General features: G+C 47.4%; 1 protein-coding gene across 1 annotated transcript in view; it reads left to right on the forward strand.

Annotated features, from left to right (window-relative positions):
• The window catches only part of LOC126086726 (myosin-16-like), a 76,430-nt gene that overhangs the window by 53,212 nt on the left and 2,333 nt on the right, over nt 1-20,885 (forward strand). The window contains 17 exon segments of the mRNA XM_049903314.1: nt 1,255-1,372; nt 3,227-3,354; nt 3,674-3,870; nt 5,199-5,331; nt 6,640-6,856; nt 7,413-7,548; nt 7,625-7,729; nt 11,294-11,430; nt 11,433-11,485; nt 12,397-12,439; nt 12,442-12,578; nt 14,141-14,266; nt 15,774-15,941; nt 16,533-16,561; nt 16,563-16,731; nt 18,971-19,055; nt 19,058-19,188. Coding sequence (XP_049759271.1) covers nt 1,255-1,372; nt 3,227-3,354; nt 3,674-3,870; nt 5,199-5,331; nt 6,640-6,856; nt 7,413-7,548; nt 7,625-7,729; nt 11,294-11,430; nt 11,433-11,485; nt 12,397-12,439; nt 12,442-12,578; nt 14,141-14,266; nt 15,774-15,941; nt 16,533-16,561; nt 16,563-16,731; nt 18,971-19,055; nt 19,058-19,170 — 2,094 coding nt within the window. The 3' untranslated portion in view covers nt 19,171-19,188.

The raw sequence follows: 20,885 nt of genomic DNA on the forward strand, positions 1-20,885 counted from the left end.
GCTATTACAGCTGTTATTACATTATTATGACCATGTCCTGAAGGGGCTAGAGGATACTAGGAGAGAGACAACAAATGCATAAACCGCCACAATTCAGAGAAAAAGTGCTATGCGATGTGTTAGTCAGGGTTCTCCAGGGAAACACAACCAATAGGATATATATATACACATACACATATATAACAAAAGAAAAAGAGAGAAGATTTATTTTAAGGAACAGACTCACGGAACTGTGGGTGCTTCCAGTCCCAAATCTGTAGGTCAGACAGCAGGCTGGAAACTCCAGCAGGACACAGGATATCTGTTACAGTTTTGAAGCAGGATTCCTTCCCTCCAGCAAACCTCAGTTTTTACTGTTAAGGCTTCAACTGATTAGATGAGGCCACCCACATTATCAAGAATAACCACCTTGACTTAGAGTCAATTGATTCTAATGTAAGACACGCCTACAAAATACCTGCACAGCAACCCCTAGATTATGGTCTGATTAAGTAACTGGGTCCTATAGCCTAGCCGGAAACCCTGGTGGCATAGTGGTTAAGTGCTGCGGCTGCTAACCCTAAGGATTGGCAGTTCGGATCCACCAGGCGCTCCTTGGAAACTCTATGGGGCAGTTCTACTCTGTCCTACATACAGGGTCGCTATGAGTTGGAATCGACTCGATGGCGGCAATGGGTTTGGTTTTAGTGTATAGCCTAGCCAAGTTGACACATAAAAGTGACCATCACACATGACAAAGAAAGTCAATAAGCGGTTCAACATGCATGTGTCAAGCACCTGCCGCATAAAAAACCCCATCGTGACTCGGGGCAGGGGGTGCCACAGGTGATCAGAGTGACCCACATCCCATGGGCCCCAATTCCAGCCAGCCACAGTGTTCCCAAACCTCAGACCCTCTTGAAATCTCTTCCTATTTCTGCAGTCCTCGACACTAATGTTAGCATTTTCCCTTAAACTGGCCCACTGTGTCTTCTTACTGGGTGTGGTCTGGAGGAATCCGGAGTAGCTACAAAGGGAGATGGGCCAGAAAGCGAGGGGCTGGTGCCAAGCTAAGGCTCCAGGTTCATGCTGATGATCACAGTAAGCCAGGGACAGGCACCTGTCGGCTTTGTGTTCTAGAAAGACTAGGCGTGGCAGCCTGGAGGCCGTGCTGGAGGAACAGAAAGGGAGGCAGGACTCTAGTCCCAGTGGGAAGCTGGGAGGGCTTGACCTGGGCCTCCTCATCCCCGCACTGGGTTCATTCTTCCCGAGCAGATGAACGCGGAGGCCCTCGTCCGGAAGCTGGAAGATTACTTGTTGGAAGCCAACGCCAAAGTGGCCGAGCTGGAGAGAAGCCAAGCAGAAATCAACACTATCAGGACCCACCTCCAAGGTACGCTCACCCCCCACCCCCACAGCTCCCCTGAGGAAGGGTGCGTGGAAAGGAGTTGGGGTCCCACAAGGAGACTGGAAGGAAAATACCCAGGTCCCCTCCCCAGAGCGCTCATCTGCTTGTAAAGAGACAATACTCCACCCGCTGAGTATTCTAGGAGTCCCTGGGTGGTGCCGATGGTTAGCACATTCAGCTGCTAACCAAAAGGCTGGAGGTTCAATTCTACCCAGAGGCACTCAGAAGAAAGGCCTGGTGATCTACATCCGAAAAATCAGCCATTGAAAACCCTGGGGAGCACAGTTCTAGTCTGACACACATGAGGTTGCCATGAGTTGGAATCCACTCAATGGCAAAAGGTTACAACTGGTTGAGTATTCGAAGCAATGTCTTCGCATTGTAAAGCAGGAAGGACTATTTGAAGCATTTTCATATCAAGTCTCTCAGCTGCCCCTGTGAGGTCAGCAGGAGGGTCGTTCATGCTGGAAAAATATAATTTTCAAACATTTTAAAACGTATCTCACATAAATACTAATATAAAGTGAACAGGGGTCAAAGATTTATTTAACTCATTAATAAGAGAACCAGGGAATTAGCAAAGTGATCTTCAAAGAGCATTTTATGGCACAGAGGAGATTTACACAGTCAGGAAACCAATGCAATGCTAAATTAGATGCAAAACCAGTAAATGTCCTATAGGACAATAACACTGTAACTTCTGGGTTTTTCTTTTTTTTCCTCCTACCAGAAGAAATCCTTTGCTTCCCTAGGACAGAAATAATTTGTAACTTATCCACATACAAGCTAACATCTCACTTTGTAGAGGCTGGGCCCTAATCAAGGGTAAACAGACAAAGGACATTCCTTGAAGAACTAAATACTCCTGAGATAACTCCTGAGATGGGAAACCCTGGTGGCGTAGTGGTTAAGTGCTACAGCTGCTAAACCAGAAGATGAGCAGTTCAAATCCACCAGTTCCAAATCCTTGGAAACCGTATGGGGCAATTCTACTCTGTCCTATAGGGTCGCTATGAGTCAGAATTGACGCGACAGGAGCGAGTTTGAGTTTTAGACGGATAGGCCTGTTAGACCTCAAGACCTGCTGTGACATCAAGAGAACTTGCAGGCACCCTTTTGCCTTATTTTCCCCATTTTGAACACTTTTAAAAATCAATACCCCCGAATAAAAATGCTCTAGATCTTGATGGAGGTGTGGGTTGTACAGGTTTCTGCATTTGCCAAAAAATCATAGCAGTGTGCAATTAAGATCTCTGAATGTCACTGTATGTCAACTGTAACTCAATAAAATACATTCTATATATATAAAAAAAAAATACCCCCACTTTACGGATAAGAAAAGTGAGGCCCAGTGACATGAAGTGACTTGCACAGGGTCACAAAACTAATGGCTTACAGAGTAGAACTGGAGACGCTTGCTCTTCCTCTTTGGCTCACGAGGCTCTTCCTACTCTCTGGCTCTGACAAACGTTTCACAAAGAACAGGAGTGTAGGTTCTGGAATTGTTACATTCTACAATTCTCCACCCCACTGTTTTCTCCAAACCCCTTTGCTGAATCTCTTGACAGTTACGGGCAAGGAGCTGGTTGGGGGAGTGCTTCACTGTCTGAGGGCCCCTGCCCCATGCAGGTCACCTGGATGTTGGCAACCCTGCACTTGCTCCCCTCCTAGGATCATTAATTTGGGTGGCCAGTTTGGTGGCTCACTGTACACCCCAGCTGGCCATCTCAGTCGGCCAAGCCGCCATATTGAGTACTTTGGGAGCAATGACCTGGAGGACGCAGGATCTGTCTGAGGAGCCAGTTCTTCCAATATTTCTTCCATTCCCTTCCCACCCAGCTGAAAACAGTGAACTGAGCCGGGAATATGAAGAATCCCAGAGCCGCCTCAACCAGAGCCTGCGGATAAAGACATCTCTGACATCACAAGTGGATGATTACAAGAGGCAGCTGGATGAAGAGACGAAGGTGTGTTTGGGGCGGGAGTGAAGCCAAGCTGCCTCCTTAAAGTTATAAAATGAAGGAGGAACATGAAAACCATTTGATATAATAACAAGTAAAAACTATAGGATGCTGTGTGTACAACCAAATGAGATTACGTATCCTTGTGGACAGTAACCAGAAGAGAACATGGAAAATAAAATCCTGATGGTTTGGATGGTACTTATAAGTGTTGTTTTCCCCCCTTCACTTTCTATCGCTGTTGATTAAATGTTATGTCTATCTAACCAATGGCCCCGGTGGCTGTGGAGAGACCCCTGGGGCTCTGACGGGCTTGTCCTTACAGTCTCGAAACACTGCTGTGGTGAGTCTCGCCAACACCAAGCATGACCTGGACCTGCTGAAGGAGCAGCTGGAGGAGGAGCAGGGCGGGAAGTCAGAGCTTCAGTGCCTCGTGTCCAAGCTCAACACGGAGGTGACCACCTGGAGGACCAAATACAAGACTGACGCCATCCAGAGGACTGAGGAGCTAGAGGAGACCAAGTGAGTGTCACCTGGTGCTGGGGGGATCTGGCAGGCAGGCAGACACGGGCATCTCACCCCCATGCTGGCCCCTGCTGAAGCCAGGGCCAAGCGTGAGAGACACACGTTCATGGGCTCCACTCAGGTGGGAGAAGAGTGTCCACATGGCAGAATATCCACTGCATGCACCAGCCAGTCTCTGGTCTCCCATTTTTAAGGACCCTCATATCTACCTTGACGTGGCCAGGTTCCCTTCAGGAGGTCAGGAGCTGGGGCTCCACCTCTAGGCAGGGCTTCTTGACTCTGACGAGCTCAAGAAGCTGAAAGGCAGGTGGCCTTTCAGTGGGCCCGGGGTGATGCTGGGGGAACGTGGACCGTGCTCAGCCACAAAGGTCTTGCTCTGCAAGCTTATCAGCTCTGTAGTAAACCCTCAACTCCTCTGTGCTTTCCTCCACATTTGCAAACTAGCAATGTGTACCTCCTGCTCGAGGGACCTGAGGAAATGAAGCCGAGCACACAGGAATGTGGCTACCAGCCACCCTCTTGCATAAGAGGCTGACTTGGGTGCCTGTGGCCCCTGCATCTACAATGTGTGTGAGCCTCTCTGGGCCCAGGCAGGGGAGGCGATGCCAGCCTTCTGTACACTGGACGTTCCGGTGACATGATAACAACAAGCATGGTGCCTTCCAGCTGACCCAACTCTTGAGCCTGAATCTGCCTTCCTACAACTCCACCTCCTGCCTTCTAGCTCTTCTATTGAGAGCTGCGGGGAGCTGCCTGGTCCCACCCGAAGGCTCCTGCTCCTCGGCTAAACCCACTCTCTTAAAACCTAAATCTCAACCCTTTGCCTGGACCCTCTTCCCCAAACACCTCCAGGGCTCTTGTCCTCCCTTCCCTCGGGCCTTTGCTTGCATGTCCGCTTCTCAGCCAGCCTTCCTTGACCCTTCCCTTAAAGTTGCCATCATTCCCCTTCCCTGCTTTATTTTTCTTCCTAGCACTTACCACGGTCTGATGTTCTATATATTCTGTATTGTGTGTCTTCCCTGCTAGAATAGAAATTTCATGAGGGCAAATCTTTTAGCCCTTTTTCTTCACTGCCTAGGACAGTACTTGGCACAGAGAAGAACAATAATACCTGCTGAATGAATGAATAAATGAACCAACTGTGCTTGCTTTCTTTTAAACACTCTCCGTTTCGTCTGAATCTTTTCCAACGTGACCCCAGAGCTCCGTCTCATGCACATGGTGTGGTCCAGCCAACACAGACAGGCCCCCACACTTGGTAGCGGAGAGGCTGAGACCATAGGCTCCTGTGTTTCCTTGACTGCCCCTCTGGCTCTCTTCTGCAGGAGGAAGCTGGCTGCCAAGCTCCAGGAGGCAGAAGAGGCAACTGAATCCGCCCAGACCCGGGCCGCCTCCCTTGAGAAAAATAAGCAAAGACTCCAGGCAGAAGTTGAGGACCTCACCATCGACTTGGAGAAGGTCAGAGGTCCAAAAGCTCGAAGGCTGCTTCTGTATCAGGGCCAAGGGCTCCCAGCGAGTCTGAGGGAGAGACAGTCACATGTCTGGGGTGGTCAGGAAGGAACAGGTGGTCCTTGAGAGTCAAGCACAGGATTTGTATTCACAAGCCCACTGGACATGGGCTCCTGTGTGAGCATGTGTTTATAAACTCTCCTGAGATCTTACAAATCAACAAGCCACCACTTAAGGAGATCCATGATAACGGTAAAGTTTAGTCCAGGAAATCACACGGCATTATCTTCCCTGTTCCCCCTTCTCTTGCACAACCCATGTTCCACTTTGTATGGCCAAATATTCCTGTTTGCTTCCCTGGTTCAGACTGATTTTCCAGTTTCTAGCAGAGCTAAATAGGGACCCCTGGGCAGTGCAAACGGTTAATGTGCTCAGCTACTAACCAGAAGGTTGAAGATTCAAGTCCACACACAGGAGCCTTGGAAGAAAGGTGTGGCTATCTACTTCTGAGAAATCAGCCATTAAAAACCCTGTGAAGCTCAGGTCTCCTCTGACACATATGGGGTTGCCATGAGTCAAAATTGACTCGATAACATTTTTTGTTTGTTTGTTTTAGCACAACTAAATAGAATTTCCACAGGTACACAGTTCCCAATCTTGGTTTAGAACATTGCTTTATGACAGTGGGGGTGGGGAGGGGACCAGCTGATGCAGAGAGCGTGTCCGTATCCAGTGGCCACATAGGCATGAAGTGAAATCCACATGAGAGACTTCAGGGGAAAAAAGTTCTAAAACCCACAAACGTGCCCCCCCAAGTAAGGAAATTAGGCAAAAAATTACAAAATCTAATTTTTCATGACAGCAAATACACAGTTGCTGGAGAGTTACGAATAAGATGGCAGGTCTGTGAAAACAAAGTCTAGGAACAATCAGCTGTGATTCACAAGAAAAATGCTAACCAAATCCATCTCTGCACTGCACAATGATATATTATCACGTTATAGAGAATTTAGTTGTGGGGAGTTAGGCCAAACGTCATAAATCCAGGAAGGCCACTGTAGCTCAAATCCCTGACTTTACACCCGAGAAAATTCTAGCCCAGGAAGAGAAGGTAGATTTTGCCCAAGGCCACATATCAAGTAGAATTTTTAAAACTGGAGCACAGCTCTTTCTGTGGTTGTGCCATAAATGCAGAATTATATCCCAAATCCCAAAAAGTCAGTGGTCACTGGAGTTACTAGGGAGGGGGAGGCAGAAGACATGGGACATGGGTGGGACAAGAAAGCAGACCCCGGAGACCCTCTCCACCTCGCCCAGGCCAACGCTGCAGCCGCTGCCCTGGACAAGAAGCAGCGGCTCTTTGACAAGATGCTGGCCGAGTGGCAGCAGAAGTGCGAGGAGCTGCAGGTGGAGGTGGACAGCTCACAGAAGGAGTGCCGCGTGTACATGACAGAGAGCTTCAAGGTCAAGACCGCCTACGAGGAGTCCCTGGAGCACCTGGAGTCGGTCAAGAAGGAGAATAAGACCCTGCAGGGTGAGCCTGAGTGTTCAGCACTCTGTAGCAAGGAGGCTTCATCTAGAGGTTGAGTTTGGTCAGGGACAAAGCAAAACATTTGCATTTATTGGACACTCCTGGTTGTAGCCTGAAATCTATACTTGCTCTGAGGTGCTGCAGGTGCCCAGGTTTCCTCTGGGTGAGCAACAGACAGGTGGAGGAAGGAGATCAGAAAGGCTCTAAGTCTTCCCGATGGTGGTGTTGCAGGATTGGTTTTGAACCCCTGGACTGTGTGGGAAAGGAAGGCCTTAGTGTGTACGAGAGTCCTAGGCACCGGCCCCAAAGCCGCTCTGTGCTTCCTCCTTCTTCTCGAGGCCTAAACCCCTCATCTATAAAAAGAGGAGCTTGAAGCCAATGTTTTCCAGTGTCCAAGCCCTGAAAGGCTCCAAGTCTATGGCTTAGAGTAAACTGCTCCCTCTCTGATACGAGGCTGGGAGGGTCTTATCCCCACTGAGGCACGTCTGGGCCGTGTGCCATGACTCTGGGAAGTTGGTGGTCCCTGTGTGCCTTCTTAACCAGAATGTTCCTTCCTCAGAGGAGATAAAGGACCTGGTTGATCAGCTGGACGAGGAAGGACGGAGTGTGCATGAGTTGCAGAAGCTGAAGAAAAAGCTGGAGATTGAGAAGGAGGAACTCCAAGTGGCTCTGGAGGAAGCGGAGTCTTCCCTGGAGGTAACCACACAGCCGTTGTCTTGGGGGCTGGCCCCTTGACCAGGGACCGCGGACCTGATGTTTACATTTCTGGCGAGTTGAAGAGAGCAAGGTGATTCGAATTCAGCTGGAACTGGCTCAGGTGAAAGCTGACATCGGCCAGAGAATCCATGAGAAAGAAGAGGAATTTGAAGCTACAAGGTATGGGGGCTGATGGGATGGGGGACTGCATGACGGATTAGAGTCAGGAAACCTGGGTCTCTGCCACCTACTGTCATATATAAGCTCGGGCAATTTAGGTGTATCTCTTTAAACCTCGGTTTTCTCATCCGTAAAATGGGAACAATGATAGCACCTTACACTACTGTGGCACTCTATGGTTTACAACACTTTGAAATTCAGTATTTCAGTAAACTGTCACAAAACCCCATGACATAGGTGCAATTATCCTGTCTAACAAATGGGAAAGATGACAGCTTCTTCACGACCTCTCCAGAACGAGGTGAAGACTAAATGAGGGTGTAGATAGAAAAGCACATCGTAGCCTGCAAAGCAGTACAGACAGATCACCACTGACGTTAACAAACCCTTGGGACACCTGCTGGAAAGAACCGACTTGTAGTGCTAACGAGTGCTGGTTCTGAAGTTTTGTTTGTTTGATTTTTTTAGTTCAGTGACCAAGTTTCAAGAAAAGTTTGGACTTATTCCTAGGTTTTAGTTTACAGACGTATGATTTGTTGTGATTCCGAGCAGACCAACACATTTGGAACTGTCCACACTGGCGCCCTGCCTAACCAGCCTGCTGGCAGCAGATGGCCCTCCTGAAATCCTGTCGCTCTTGATTTTACAACATTCCCCACAAAGCCTCCTATGAGGGCTGTGGGCAGAGCCCCTGGGAGGGGAAGCCCGATGTCTCTGCAGCCAGTGGGCAACCCTGGCCCTCACCCTAAATTTCTGGCTATGCCAATTTGTGGCTGGCGGGGGCGGGGGGGTGTTTTGTTTTTTCTTTTTTGTAACAGCTTTATTGAGATACAAATCGCATACCATGCAATTCGCATATTTTAAGGGGACAATTTGATGGTTTTTAGTATATGCAGCCATCGCTGCAATCAGTGTTAGAACATTTTCATCATCCACGAAAGAAGTCTCTCCCCATTTCTTCCATCTCCCCCAGCCCTAGCCAACCACTAATCTATTTCTGTCTCTATGGGTTTTTCTGGACATTTCATATAAATAGAATCATACAATGTGTGGTCTTTTGCACATGGCTTCTTTCACTTAGCACAATGTTTCAAGGTTCAGCCGTGTTGTAACATATATAGTACTTCAGTCCTTTTTATGGGTGAATAATATTCCCTTGTATGGATACAGCACATTTTGTTTATCCATCAGTTGATGTACATTTGGGTTGTTCCCACTTTGAGGCTACTGTGAATAATACAGCTATATGCATTCCTGTGGAGCCCTGGTGATGCAGTGGTTAAGAGCTATGGCTGCTAGCCAAAAAGTTGGCAGTTGGGATCCACCAGCCACTCCTTGGAAACCCTGTGGAGCAGTTCTCTGTCCTATAGGGTCGCTATGAGTCAGAATCGGCTTGACAGCAACAGGTTTGGATTTTTTTTTTTTTTTTGGTACATTCACGTGCAAGTTCTTGTGTGGACATATGTTTTCATTCTCTTGGATGTAAACCTTGGAGTAGAATTTCTGGGTCACATGGTGATTCTAGGAGCCCTGGTGGTGCTGTGGTTAAGAGCTCAGGCTGCTAACCAAAAGATTGGCAATTAGGGGTAGTTCTACTCTGTCCTATAGGGTCTCTACGAGATGGAATCTTGATGGCAATGGCTTTGGTTTTATGGTAATTCTATGTTTATCTTCTTGAGAAACTGCCAGAATGTTTTCCAAAGTGTTTGCACCATTCCACTCTCACCAGCAGCACGTGAGGGTTCCAATTTCTCCACCTCCAGTTTCCCCACATCCTCTCCAGCATCGTTATCTGCCTTTTTAATAACAGCCGTCCCAGTGGGTGTGACTTCCCTGGCAGTCAGCGATCCTGAGCATCTTGTATGTGTTTACTGTCCATATGCTGCTTATCTTCTTTGCAGAAATGTCTATTAAATTCTTTACCTGTTTTTTAAATTGGGTTATTTGTCTTTTTATTGCTGAGTTATAAGAATGCTTTATGTATTCTGGATACTAGACCCTTATCAGATAAATGATTTGAAAATATTTTCTCCCATTCTGTGGGTTGTTCTTTTACTGTTTTCATGGTGTCCTTTGAAGCACGGAAGTTTTATTTTTGATGAAGTCCAATTTATCTATTTTTCCTGGGTTGCTTGTGCTTCAGGTGCCATATCCAAGAAACCATTGTCTAATCCAAGGTCACAAAGATTTACCAATTGGCCATAAATGTGGGGGTTTATTTGTGGACTCTCAATTCTATTCCGTCGCTCTGCATGTCCATCTTTATGCCGGTACACACTGTCTTGATTACTGTAGCTTTGTAGTAAACTTTGAAATTGGGAAGGGTGAGTCCTCCAACTTTGTCTTTTTAAAGGCTGTTTTGGTTATCCTAGGTCCCTTGCATTTCCATATGAATTTTAGGATCGGCTTGTCAGTTTCTGCAATGAAGCCAGTTGGGATTTTGATAGGAAACGTGTATAATTTGTAGATCAATTTGGGGAGGATTGCCATCTTAGCAGTATTTATGTCTTCCAATTATGAATGTGGGGTATCTTTCCATATATTTAGGTCTTTAATTTTTTTCAACAATGTTTTGCAGTTTTTGCTTGTATTTATTTTTTAAATCAAGGTGAATCACAATTTTATTCACTTATGAGAATGTCACGATATCTTCTCCCCTATCTGGAGATTTAATACATGTCAAGCTGCTGCAAACCCAGCAACGTGCCTGCGTGTGGACAGCATTCAGGGTTGAGCTGAGGTGAACACAGTTAGGGCTGGGGATTCTGAACAGGCAGAATCTTTACCGTGCAAAATATTTATTTGCCTCAATTCAACAAGTGTTTATTGAACACCTAAATTACCTCTTCTTATCCCATCCTATAAAAACAAGTTAATACAGCTCATATGAGGCTTTTATGGAAATGTTTATTAAATTGATTACAATATAATTATTATGTATTGAATACCTTCAATTAATAACTGTTGTTTTGAAGAGAGAAACAAAGCTGACTTGTACAGCCAAAGCCCACATGGTACAATGGGAAAAACAGGGGCCTAAGCACCTGGTTTGAATCCTCGTTCCAATGCGGGCTACATGGGGACCTTTGACACATGTTTTAGCATCTGCAGCCTCAGTTTCTTTGCAGGGATGTTTTGCATGTTAGATGAATTGAGATTACAAAGACCAAAAAAACCTTTTGTCATCAAGCTGATTCTGACTCATAGCAACAACTCTATAGGACAGAGTGGAACTGCCCCAGAAGGTTTCCAAGGAGCACCTGGTAGATTCGAACCGTCAACCTTTTGGTTAACAGCCAAGCTCTTAACCACTGCACCACCAGAGCTCCTGAGATTATATAAGACACATGGTAAATATTCAATAAATGTGACCTTCCTTTCCTTTCCCCAAAGCATGACGCTCCCCCACCCAATCCCTTTAAGGGTTTCATTTCAGTTTGTTCAATTTCATAACCTGGTGGCCAGACCCACACTGATGCCCTGAGGCTCTTATATAGAAAGGTTGTTCGGCACAGACCGAACGGCAGGCCAGGGTGCCATGGGCTTCTTCGCTCTAACTTGCAGGAAGAACCACCAGTGAGCAATCGAGTCCTTGCAGGCCAGCCTGGAGGCAGAAGCCAAGGGCCGGGCAGAGGCACTCCGGCTCAAGACGAAGATGGAAACAGACCTGAACGAGATGGAAATCCAGCTGGACCACGCCAACACGACAACGGTGAGCTGGTGAAGACGCTGAAAAGGCTGCCGCAGCAGATCAAGGTAGCCATGAGTCGGACCCGATTTGATGGCATTGTTTGTTTTTTGTTTTTGTTTTTTTTTGTCTGGGAGGAGGAAAAGCTAATCACACACAGAGCAAGCCATCCCTGAGGCTGCAGGCAGCTGGTTTCACACGTCTTCAACATGAAAGAAGGAATGAGGCGTGAACAGGAGGCGGCTGAGAGTCCAGGGGCAGGAGGCTTGAGTAGCGTATAAATGAGAGTAGCCAACCACCAAAGTCCTTACCTGGACAACTGGAAAAAAAGAAGAAAGAAAGGAAACAGGGAGCTGGGCTTTTCTTGATTTTTTTAAGCCATTTAAAACTATTTCAGACATACAAAATAGAGAATGTAACAAACACCCATGTAGTCACCACCCACCCTAAGAAATAAACACAAATAGCGTTGAAGTCCCCTTTATAACCTATGTCACTGCACTGTTTGTAAAGCATAGCTAGATTCGTGGATCTGTCACAAGGCTATGGACTCCCTGCCCTGCCCCGGCCCTGCCCTGCCCTGCCCTGCCCAGGCACTGTACAAAGCACATAGACACTCTTGCAGCTAGACAGAAAGCAACAAATAAATAAAAGTGTAGTATTAAAAATGGTGATAAGTGCTATAGAGAAATCAGAAGGCAGGAGAAGGCAGGCAGAGAGTAACTGTCAAAGGTCGTCAGGGAAGGCCCTGCTGGAGGCCCTAGGCACTCCACCATCACCAAAGGTTTGACCTCACGCTGACTGCCTGATAGACAAGTCCTCTGGACTCCTGGGCCTTGACTGAGATGGGCCACAACCCATCGTGAACTCTCCCTCCCAACTCCCTGCGGAGCCTGCCCACCGTGGTCAGCGCACCCTCAGGCCTGGGCAGCCCCCGGCGATCTGCTCAGGTGGGCCCTCTTACCTCCCTGCCCCACAGGACCTGCAGGTCCAGATGGATGAGGACGCCCGGCAGCGCGAGGAGCTGAGCGGCGCCTGAGCCTGCTGCAGACGGAGCTGGAGGAAGTGCGCTCGTCCCTGGAGGGCAGTGAGCGCTCCCGCAAGCTGCTGGAGCAGGAGGTGGTAGAGATCACTGAAAGGCACAATGAGGTCAACGTCCAGGTAGGCAAAAGACAGCAGGGAGCCCTGGGCTCTGACATACAGACTCACACTGGAGAGGCTGGGGAGAGGCCAGGACAGTGCCCAAACCACAGGGGTCCCCCTCAAAACTTAGTGGCAGGCAGTGCCCCCTCCCCATCTGCCAAATCCTCAGAGCCTTTTTTTTTCTTTGAGAATATTCATAGCAAAACATACACCAATCCAGCAGTTTCTGCATGTACCATTCAGCGAGACTGATTACATTCTTCGAGTTGTGCAGCTGTCTCACCCTCCCTGTCCGAATTGTTCCCCTCCATGAGGTAAACTCACTGCCCCCTAAATTTCCTATCAAAAAAAAAAAAAATTTTTTTTTTCTTTCAAGTTGCTCTTGCCAATTTGATCCCAGATCCTATAATAGCACAATGCTCGAGGCAGATATTTTTTACTAGTTAGGCCAAACTATTGTTTGGTTTTTTGAAGGCTTCAGAAGATATTTTTGGCTTAAGGTTTAAAGATTATGTCAAGGCAATAATTTTGGGGTTCATCCAGTCTCCATGGCTCCAGAAAGTCTGGGGTCCATGAGAATTCAAAATTCTGTCTCCCTGCAGAGCTTTTAAAAGAGAGTCCCAGGCCCTCCCCTAGGGATTCTGATCCAGTGGGGTTATGGTCCCCGTTGCCGTCGAGTCGATTCCGTCTCATAGCGACCCTATAGAACAGAGTAGAACTGTCCCATAGAGTTTCCAAGGAGCGCCTGGTAGATTCGAACTGCTGACCTGCTGGTGAGCAGCAGCAGCTCTCAACCATTACACCACCAGCATTTCTGGGGTTATGGTGGGGGCCCTGAAATGGGAATTTTTAGAAGCTCCACAGGAGATTCGGATGATGTAGCCAATTTTGAGAACCACTGTGACCCCCAGTGTAGCTGATGATAGAACTCTGAACTGGAAGGGAACTGGACTATTCCATAGTCTGACATTGGTTTTACAAATGAAAAACTATGGCCCAGAGATTGCAGAGGCTTATCCATGGTCAGCATCTGGGACCTACATCTGCTGGCAGTGATGACACTAAGATTTCTTACTACTCCCAGTACAGCCCCTCACCAGCCTGGTTCCCAAAACCCTTTCTTATCAGCTTATGTGAATTCGCCAAAATAAAAAATATTCATGAGAGATATTGGGATTACAACCCCATGTTATAGCTAAGAAGACCAAAGCCCAGATGGTAAGGAATTTATCTGAGTAGGTAGAAGTGCCGGGGCACCTGGGTTTTCCCAGCTCTGAATTCTGGGTTGTCCCAGAACTGCCACCCACCCCAGGCCTAAATGATATTATTCAGGGGCCACTCAAAAAAAAAAAAAAAAAAAAAAAAAAATTTTTTTTTTTTTTTTACTCATGATGCAAGCTGTGCTCTAAATCCCAAAGAGGAATGCAGGTGACAGACCCTCACTCCAAGCAGAGGTCTAGGACAATTTCTTGCTAGGGAGTCTGAGGAGCACGTCTGGGAGAGGGTCATTTTCCTTCCTGGGAACAGGAAGGGTGGTGCAGACTTCTGGCTCATGGAGATGTCTTTGTTTCCTCCTCTAGAACCAAAGCCTCCTTGTGGTCAAGCGCAAGCTAGAGTCTGATGTCCAGCGCATCTCCAACGAGCACGAGGAGCTCATCAGTGAGTTCCGCTCAGTTGACAAGAGGGCTAAGAAAGCCATGACAGACGTAAGTGCAGATCCTGCTGCCACTGGGGAGGAAAGGCGCCTGGGCACACTGGGCTCAGGATGCCTGCCAAGGACCAGGCCACCCTAGGCAGGGACCGCCACCTCCTCCAGTAATAAGTCATTTGGAGTCATGGTGCTCTGCTGGGGGTGTGGTCTGTGCTCTGGAAGAGTCCAAAGGCTTTTCTGAGACACCAAACACAAGCAAGCAGGGAATGATTATAAGTTCTACATGATCAAGGAAGTGATTAGAGCGTGAGGCCAGGGGGCTCGGATCAAAGGAGCCATCGAAGTGGGCCTATCTGGGCAGTTTTTTGGCAAGGATAAGCATTAAACCGGCCTCATGGGAGGGGCTGTTGAAAGGGGGTGGAAGCCAGGGCCGGAGGCTCAGACACAAAATTGTGTGACTGAGTGTTTTCACTCCACCATCCCTTTGGATCCTTGCACCCACCTTGCGTGGTGGATAGTATTTATCCTCACTTCGAAGATGAGGGATACGATTGTTATTGCCAAGTTCCTCCCACTTGATTGAAACTCCATGAGAACATGAACATTGTTGGTCTTGTTTAGTCCTACGCCCCAAGAGTGTAGACCCGTGCCTGGCACATGGTAGCTCCTCCGTGAATATTTGTTGAATGGATGCAAGAGATAGGGGGTTCAGAGGGGTGAACAACTCATCAAAGGTTGCATAGGGGATGGATTCAGAGCTAGATCCTCCAGCTCCAGATCCTGTGCTTTTCCCACCCTTTGTGCTACGCCCCTCTTGGAGACATCAGCAAGGAGCTTGGCTTGAGTGGAACAGGCTGGTGTGAGTCCATGGGATTGGGAGGCTGGGTCGTGAGTGCATAAGCCTACTCCCTCCCCTTTCACTGTGAGGGACACAGAAACAGGGGGCAGCTACCTCCATCAGACCTCAGCAGTGTGTCAGCTGAGGGTTCTCTCATCAACCACATGGATTCCCAGAGACTGCGGAGACAGGGCTTCTCCTCCCTCAAAGGTGCCACAAGCCTGGATTAATATTAGTTTCTGTATTAGTTTCCTAGGGTGGGTATAACAAAGTATCACAACCTGGGTATCTTAAAACAATAGAAATTTATTCCCCCACAGTTCTGGAGGCTAGAAGTTCGAATTTAGTGTGCCAGCAGGGCCATGTTCTCTATGAAGGCTCTGGGGAAAATCCTTCTTTGTTTCTTCCAGCTTCTGGTACCCCTAGGCATTCCTTGGCTTGTGGCAGCATAACTCCAATCTCTGCCTCTGTCTTCACATGGCCATCTGCCTGTGTGCCTGTCTCTCTGTCTCTTTTTATAAAGACACCAGTCATATCGGATTAGGGCCCACCCTACTCCAGTATGACTTTGTATTAACTAATTACATCTGCAAAGGCCCTATTTCCAAATAAGGTCACGTTCACAGGTACCAGAAGTTAGAACCTGAACATATCTTTTTTGGGGGGACACAAATCAACCCATAACAGGTACCCAGCTGCAACTCACACTCCTCTCCTTCCCCAGGCTGCCCACATGGCGGAAGAACTCTGACAAGAGCAGGACCACTGTATGCACCTGGAGAAAATCAAGAACTATGAGGCCAACATCAAAGACTTGCAGGCCAAGATGAAGGAGGCTCAGCAGCTGGCTCTTAAAGGAGGGAAGCGTACAATCGTGAAGCTGGAGGCCAGGGTGAGGGCGAAGCTGAGCTAAGCCATGGAAGAGAAAGAGAGATCAGGCCAGGGCTGTGTATTTTTTGCCAAAAAACGTGCCCTGCATTTGATGAGGGATTAGGCTATGCAAATGTTAGGAAAGAAAAGGAAATTAAGAAACAACTCAATTTAGTTATCCAAAAGTCTCTCCTCCTCTTTCTCTCCCTGTCACCTTTTCTCCCCAGAATGTCCAAAGCAGAACAGTGGCCTCTATCATTAATTCTTACAGATAAGTCTCTGTACCCAACACTATTCCTCTCTGTTATTACTCACTTAAAGAAAACAAGCCTTCATCATGTTATCATAGAATGTCAGAGCCAGAAGGTTCTGGAATTTTCTGTTCCAATCTGCTGCCTCTCCCCATTTCCCAAAGTTGGAAGCTTAAGTCTCAGGGGAAAGTGACTGACAACCACAGCAGGGCCCATAAAAGGCGGAGCCTGTGCAAGGCTCTGCTGGCTCACTCCTGGACAGGAAGTAGACCCTGGAGTCACAACACCCTCATTCAAACCCACTGTGCTTGGAAGTTCAAAAGCACAAGCTCACTCGCTGTATTCTCCTTTTCTTCCCTCAGATCCACGAATTAGAGACAGAGCTGGACGGCGCAGAAACAGCACCTGGAGACGGTCAAGACACTGTGCAAGAACGAGCGCCGCCTCAGGGAGCTGGTCTTCCAGACAGAGGAGGACCACGAGACCAACCAGCGCATGCAGGAGCTGGTGGAGAAGCTGCAGAACAAGCTGAAGGTCCACAAGCGGCAGATCGAAGAGGCGGTGAGTGCTCGCCATGTGACCCTCTCCTTTCCCCTTCCTTCTGCTTCCCAGTCCAAGTCTCAAGCCTTGATTAGAAAGGAAATCAAGTAATGGCCAAAATATGACTCCTGTGAGCCTGGCATCCATAGTACTTTGTCCCTGCTATGTGAGTGTGGGAAGTGGACCAGATGCTCCACACTGGAGGAAAGAACATGTGAAAAACCAAACCATCCCCCTAAGAACTCCCATGTTAACTGAAGTCACGACAGAGAAGGTCTTTGTTGCCTTTGTCCTGTTTCACTGACTCTCATGGCTTGTAGCAGGGATCATTTCTCGTTCCTGGTTGTACCCTTTACCAGGGACCTTCACTTGTTTGATCCTCCCAACTCTGGGGCAGGAAGGTTGATATTATTAATTCATTTCACAGGTGATGTATACACACCCAGAATGGGTTACTGCTATGTTATGTTAGTAGATGTCAAAGTCAAAGTCAGACTGTTAGCAAATGGCAGCTTCAAGCTTCAGCCCTACACCCACAGGTCCACCTACCCCCCAGGACATAGATACTTGACTCTGTCATCATTTGCTGCTGGTTCTGGGGCCACCACATTGAATCCGTAGGCACTCAAGCACCCAACACCCTTCCCAAAAGGCTCGATAAAGGCCAGACTTACGAAAATGTGCTCTAACCAAAATTACACTACAACTACAATTGACTCTCATTATCCGTGATATTTATGTTCTATGAAGTTACCACAAACACTGAATTAGCGAACACTAAACCACTGCTCCTAGAGGAAATACAAGGTTAGGTCCCTGCAAGCTTCTGGTCACCTTTTCATCAACCAATTGTTTTTTATGTGTCTCTATTTAAAGACACTTAATTTAATACATATTCTTGACTCATTAACATTGAACTCACAGCCAACAGTACTATAACTCATGCCTGAACAAAACTTATCTAACATACATATTTTCTCTGTAAGGCACATCACAGCTTTCTTGGGCTTAGGAACACCACTTCAGCACTATACTTGGGGGTTATCCTAAACAGCTAAATCACCAAAAAAAACACAAAAATGTGAAAAACGTGGCACTAAATAGATCACAAAAAGGACACTTGTTTACAGTGTGAGAGCTGAAATAAGAAAGCAGAGCATTGTCTGACCTCAGGTGGAAACACGCACATCCAGAGACAAATTTTTCACCACTCTGCACATGTCCATGAATGACACAAAAGCACCACGAATATTGGTTACAAACACATTTTAGTAAGGAAACAAATTTGCAAATATGAAATCCGGAATAATGAAAATCGACTGTATTTTGAGGGGGTGGGAAATGTGTGGTGGGGGTCGGGGAGGCACTAAACCCTAATCTTCCATAGTGGGGCACCAGCAGGTAATGCCTAAAACTACAAAGTGCAGGAGGAGCAACAGAAACACATTTTATTTAGAAAAGGATGTCAAGGCCAAAAAGAATCAGCTAAAAGTGTCAAAAGCACTTGTTCCCAGAGAGCGAGAAGATGCCTCCCAGGACTTCCGTGTTTTTTATATGTGTTTTTTATTTTTATTTTTTTTAATATAGACTTCATTTTTTAAAGCAGTTTGGAGTTTACAAAAAAATTGCGCAGAAAGTACAGAGAGTTGCCATATACTCCCCGTCCTCCCCGTACACTGTTCCTCGGACTGCCTATGTTTTGTATAGGGCTTCACACTGGTTCAGCCATGGCCAGTGAGGTGAAATCGAAACAGACCTAAATTTTTAAAACTTGGGTGAAGCAGAACGATCAGCCCAAAAGGAAAAATTAGGGGTTGAAGCCCTGGAGTGGGAAACTCAGAAGAGGCATAGTGACCACTTTCAGGAACCTTATTGCCAGCACTAAGAGTGACACACATTGAAAGCGGTGTAGTCGGCCACCATCTTTGAGCCGGGCACCACTGTTTCTGACTCTGCAGTGCAAGAGATTTGGTTGCTATGCAACGTGCATACTGCCCTTGTTTTCTAAGAGGGAGATTAAGTTTCTAGCAGGGCTTCGACCCATAATTTTTCCCATTCCGCTTGTCGTTCTGCTTCACCCACATTTTAAAAATTTGGATCATTCAGGTTTCACACAGTTGGCCGTTGACCAAGAAGGGCAGAACTGGTTTGAAGCGCTGGTTTTGTAGCAGGCCTTATTGGACTCTTCATACGTTCAAGCGTAACCTTAAGAAGAGCCAACCAGGTTTACGCCCATTTTTCCGCCACGCCCTCCTCACAGGAGGAACAGGCCAACCAGACCCTGGCTCGATACAGGAAGACGGTGCACGAGCTGGATGACGCTGAGGAGCGGGCCGGCATGGCGGAGGCGCCCTGAACAAGCTGCGCACCAGACACCGAGTGGCTGGCAAAGGCATCACCTCCGTGGAGATCATCCAGGTGTCCAAGCCAGGCTCCTCCAAAACCCTTTCTGAGGAGTGAGGCCCTCCGCCACAGCTGGTAGGTGTGGACTCCACTGTCTTCGCCCACGCTCCAAGCTCACCCTTCCCTGTACCTGCTTTGCTCCTTCCCACGTCTCTGCCCTGATCCACACCCTGATCTCTTGCAGTGGGAGCCCCAAAGCTTCTCTTGTCTCTTCAGCTGCAGCACTCCCTCTGTGGATTCTTACAGCCCCCAGGCAGGATACTGTCCACCTGCATCACAGGTGCTGGTGGTCGTGATATTCTCCCATCCCGTTCAGAGCTCTCCGAAGGCAGGTTCCATGTCTGATACTGCTTGACACCTCCACGCCCCAACAGTGGGCCTGGCAGATAGGGGCTTAGTACATGCTGTTTCCATTGGAGAACTCTAGGGACACAGGCGAGCTTACAGACAGTGAGTATATTCGTCTTTCATATCCCCCACGATATCATTATTCACTGAGGAGTCCACTAACACGGGTTGAATTTAGGTTTCTAACATTGTCGTTAGTTGCCTTTGAGTCTCCTCTGACTCACGGCGACTTTATATATAACAGAACAGAACCCTGCCCGGTGCTGTTCCATCTTCATAGTCATCGGTATGTTTGAGTCCATTGTTGTGGCTGTTGTGTTAATCCATTTCATTGAGGATTTCCTTTGTTTCTGCTTTACCAAACATGATGTGTTTTCTAGCAATTCGTCTTTCCTGATGATGTGTCCAAAGTAAGTGAGCCAAAGTCTCGCCATCCTTTCTTGTATTTCTTCTAAGACTGATAATAATAATAGCAGCTACCATTTATTGAGCACTAAGTACAGGTGGGATTTGGGGGGATTTAAAATAGTCCTTTCTTATTCCCCTTAATTCAGAACCTTTTGGGAAAAAAAATACAGGAGACAAATATATGGAAGTCAAAATACTACTTCTATTATGCTTTAAGTCTAGATTGAGGATGTGACCTTAATGTGTGTCCACCAGGGGGCATCTTAATTCTTCACCCCAGGATTAAACATACCTGCCTAAGTGGACAACTGCCGACCTGCTTCCTGGGGAGCAGGCACCTGCTCTAAGTAGAGGACCAGCCAGAAATCATCAGCTCCACAGGCAGATCCAAAAGGAGAGACCAGACAGGGATTGGCCCTGCCTTCCTTGTTCCTTCCTTCTTTCAAACCCAGAATAAGTCATTCCTCCTCCATGGGAGGAGAGGTGAGGAGAGAGAAACAATATGATTTTAGAGAAGGGGTTCCCACAACGTGGTCCCCTGGACAAGCAACCTCAGCATCACTTGGGAACTTGTTATAAATGCAAATTCTTAGGTCCTACAGGATCAGAAGCTCTGGGGGGTGGGCCAGAATCTGCGGTTTAACAAGCTCTCCAGGTAATTCAGATGCAGGATCAAGTGTGAGCTCCACTGCTGTAGCAGAAATCTCTCTTTCCAGAAACATGATACCAGGGAACGGCGATTTCTCCAGCTTTTACAAGGGCCAGGCACATGGTGAATGTTTTTCACTCTCTTATTTACCCAGTGAGGTTGGTATAAATATCCTCATCTGTCAGGCGAGGAAAATGAGCTCAGAGAAGTTCAGTGGCTTGTTCAAGGTCACACAAGCCTCATGCTATGCAAAGGCAAACTCCTGTTTATAATTACTGTGGAGATGGAAACAGTCGCCCTCTGTCTGGGATTAACCAGGACAGCTCAGCCTCAAAGCTGTGGCTCTGGTTGGGGGGCACTGGACCCT

Source organism: Elephas maximus, chromosome 12 (genome assembly GCF_024166365.1).
Source record: "Elephas maximus indicus isolate mEleMax1 chromosome 12, mEleMax1 primary haplotype, whole genome shotgun sequence".
NCBI classification, from domain to species: Eukaryota; Metazoa; Chordata; class Mammalia; order Proboscidea; family Elephantidae; genus Elephas; species Elephas maximus.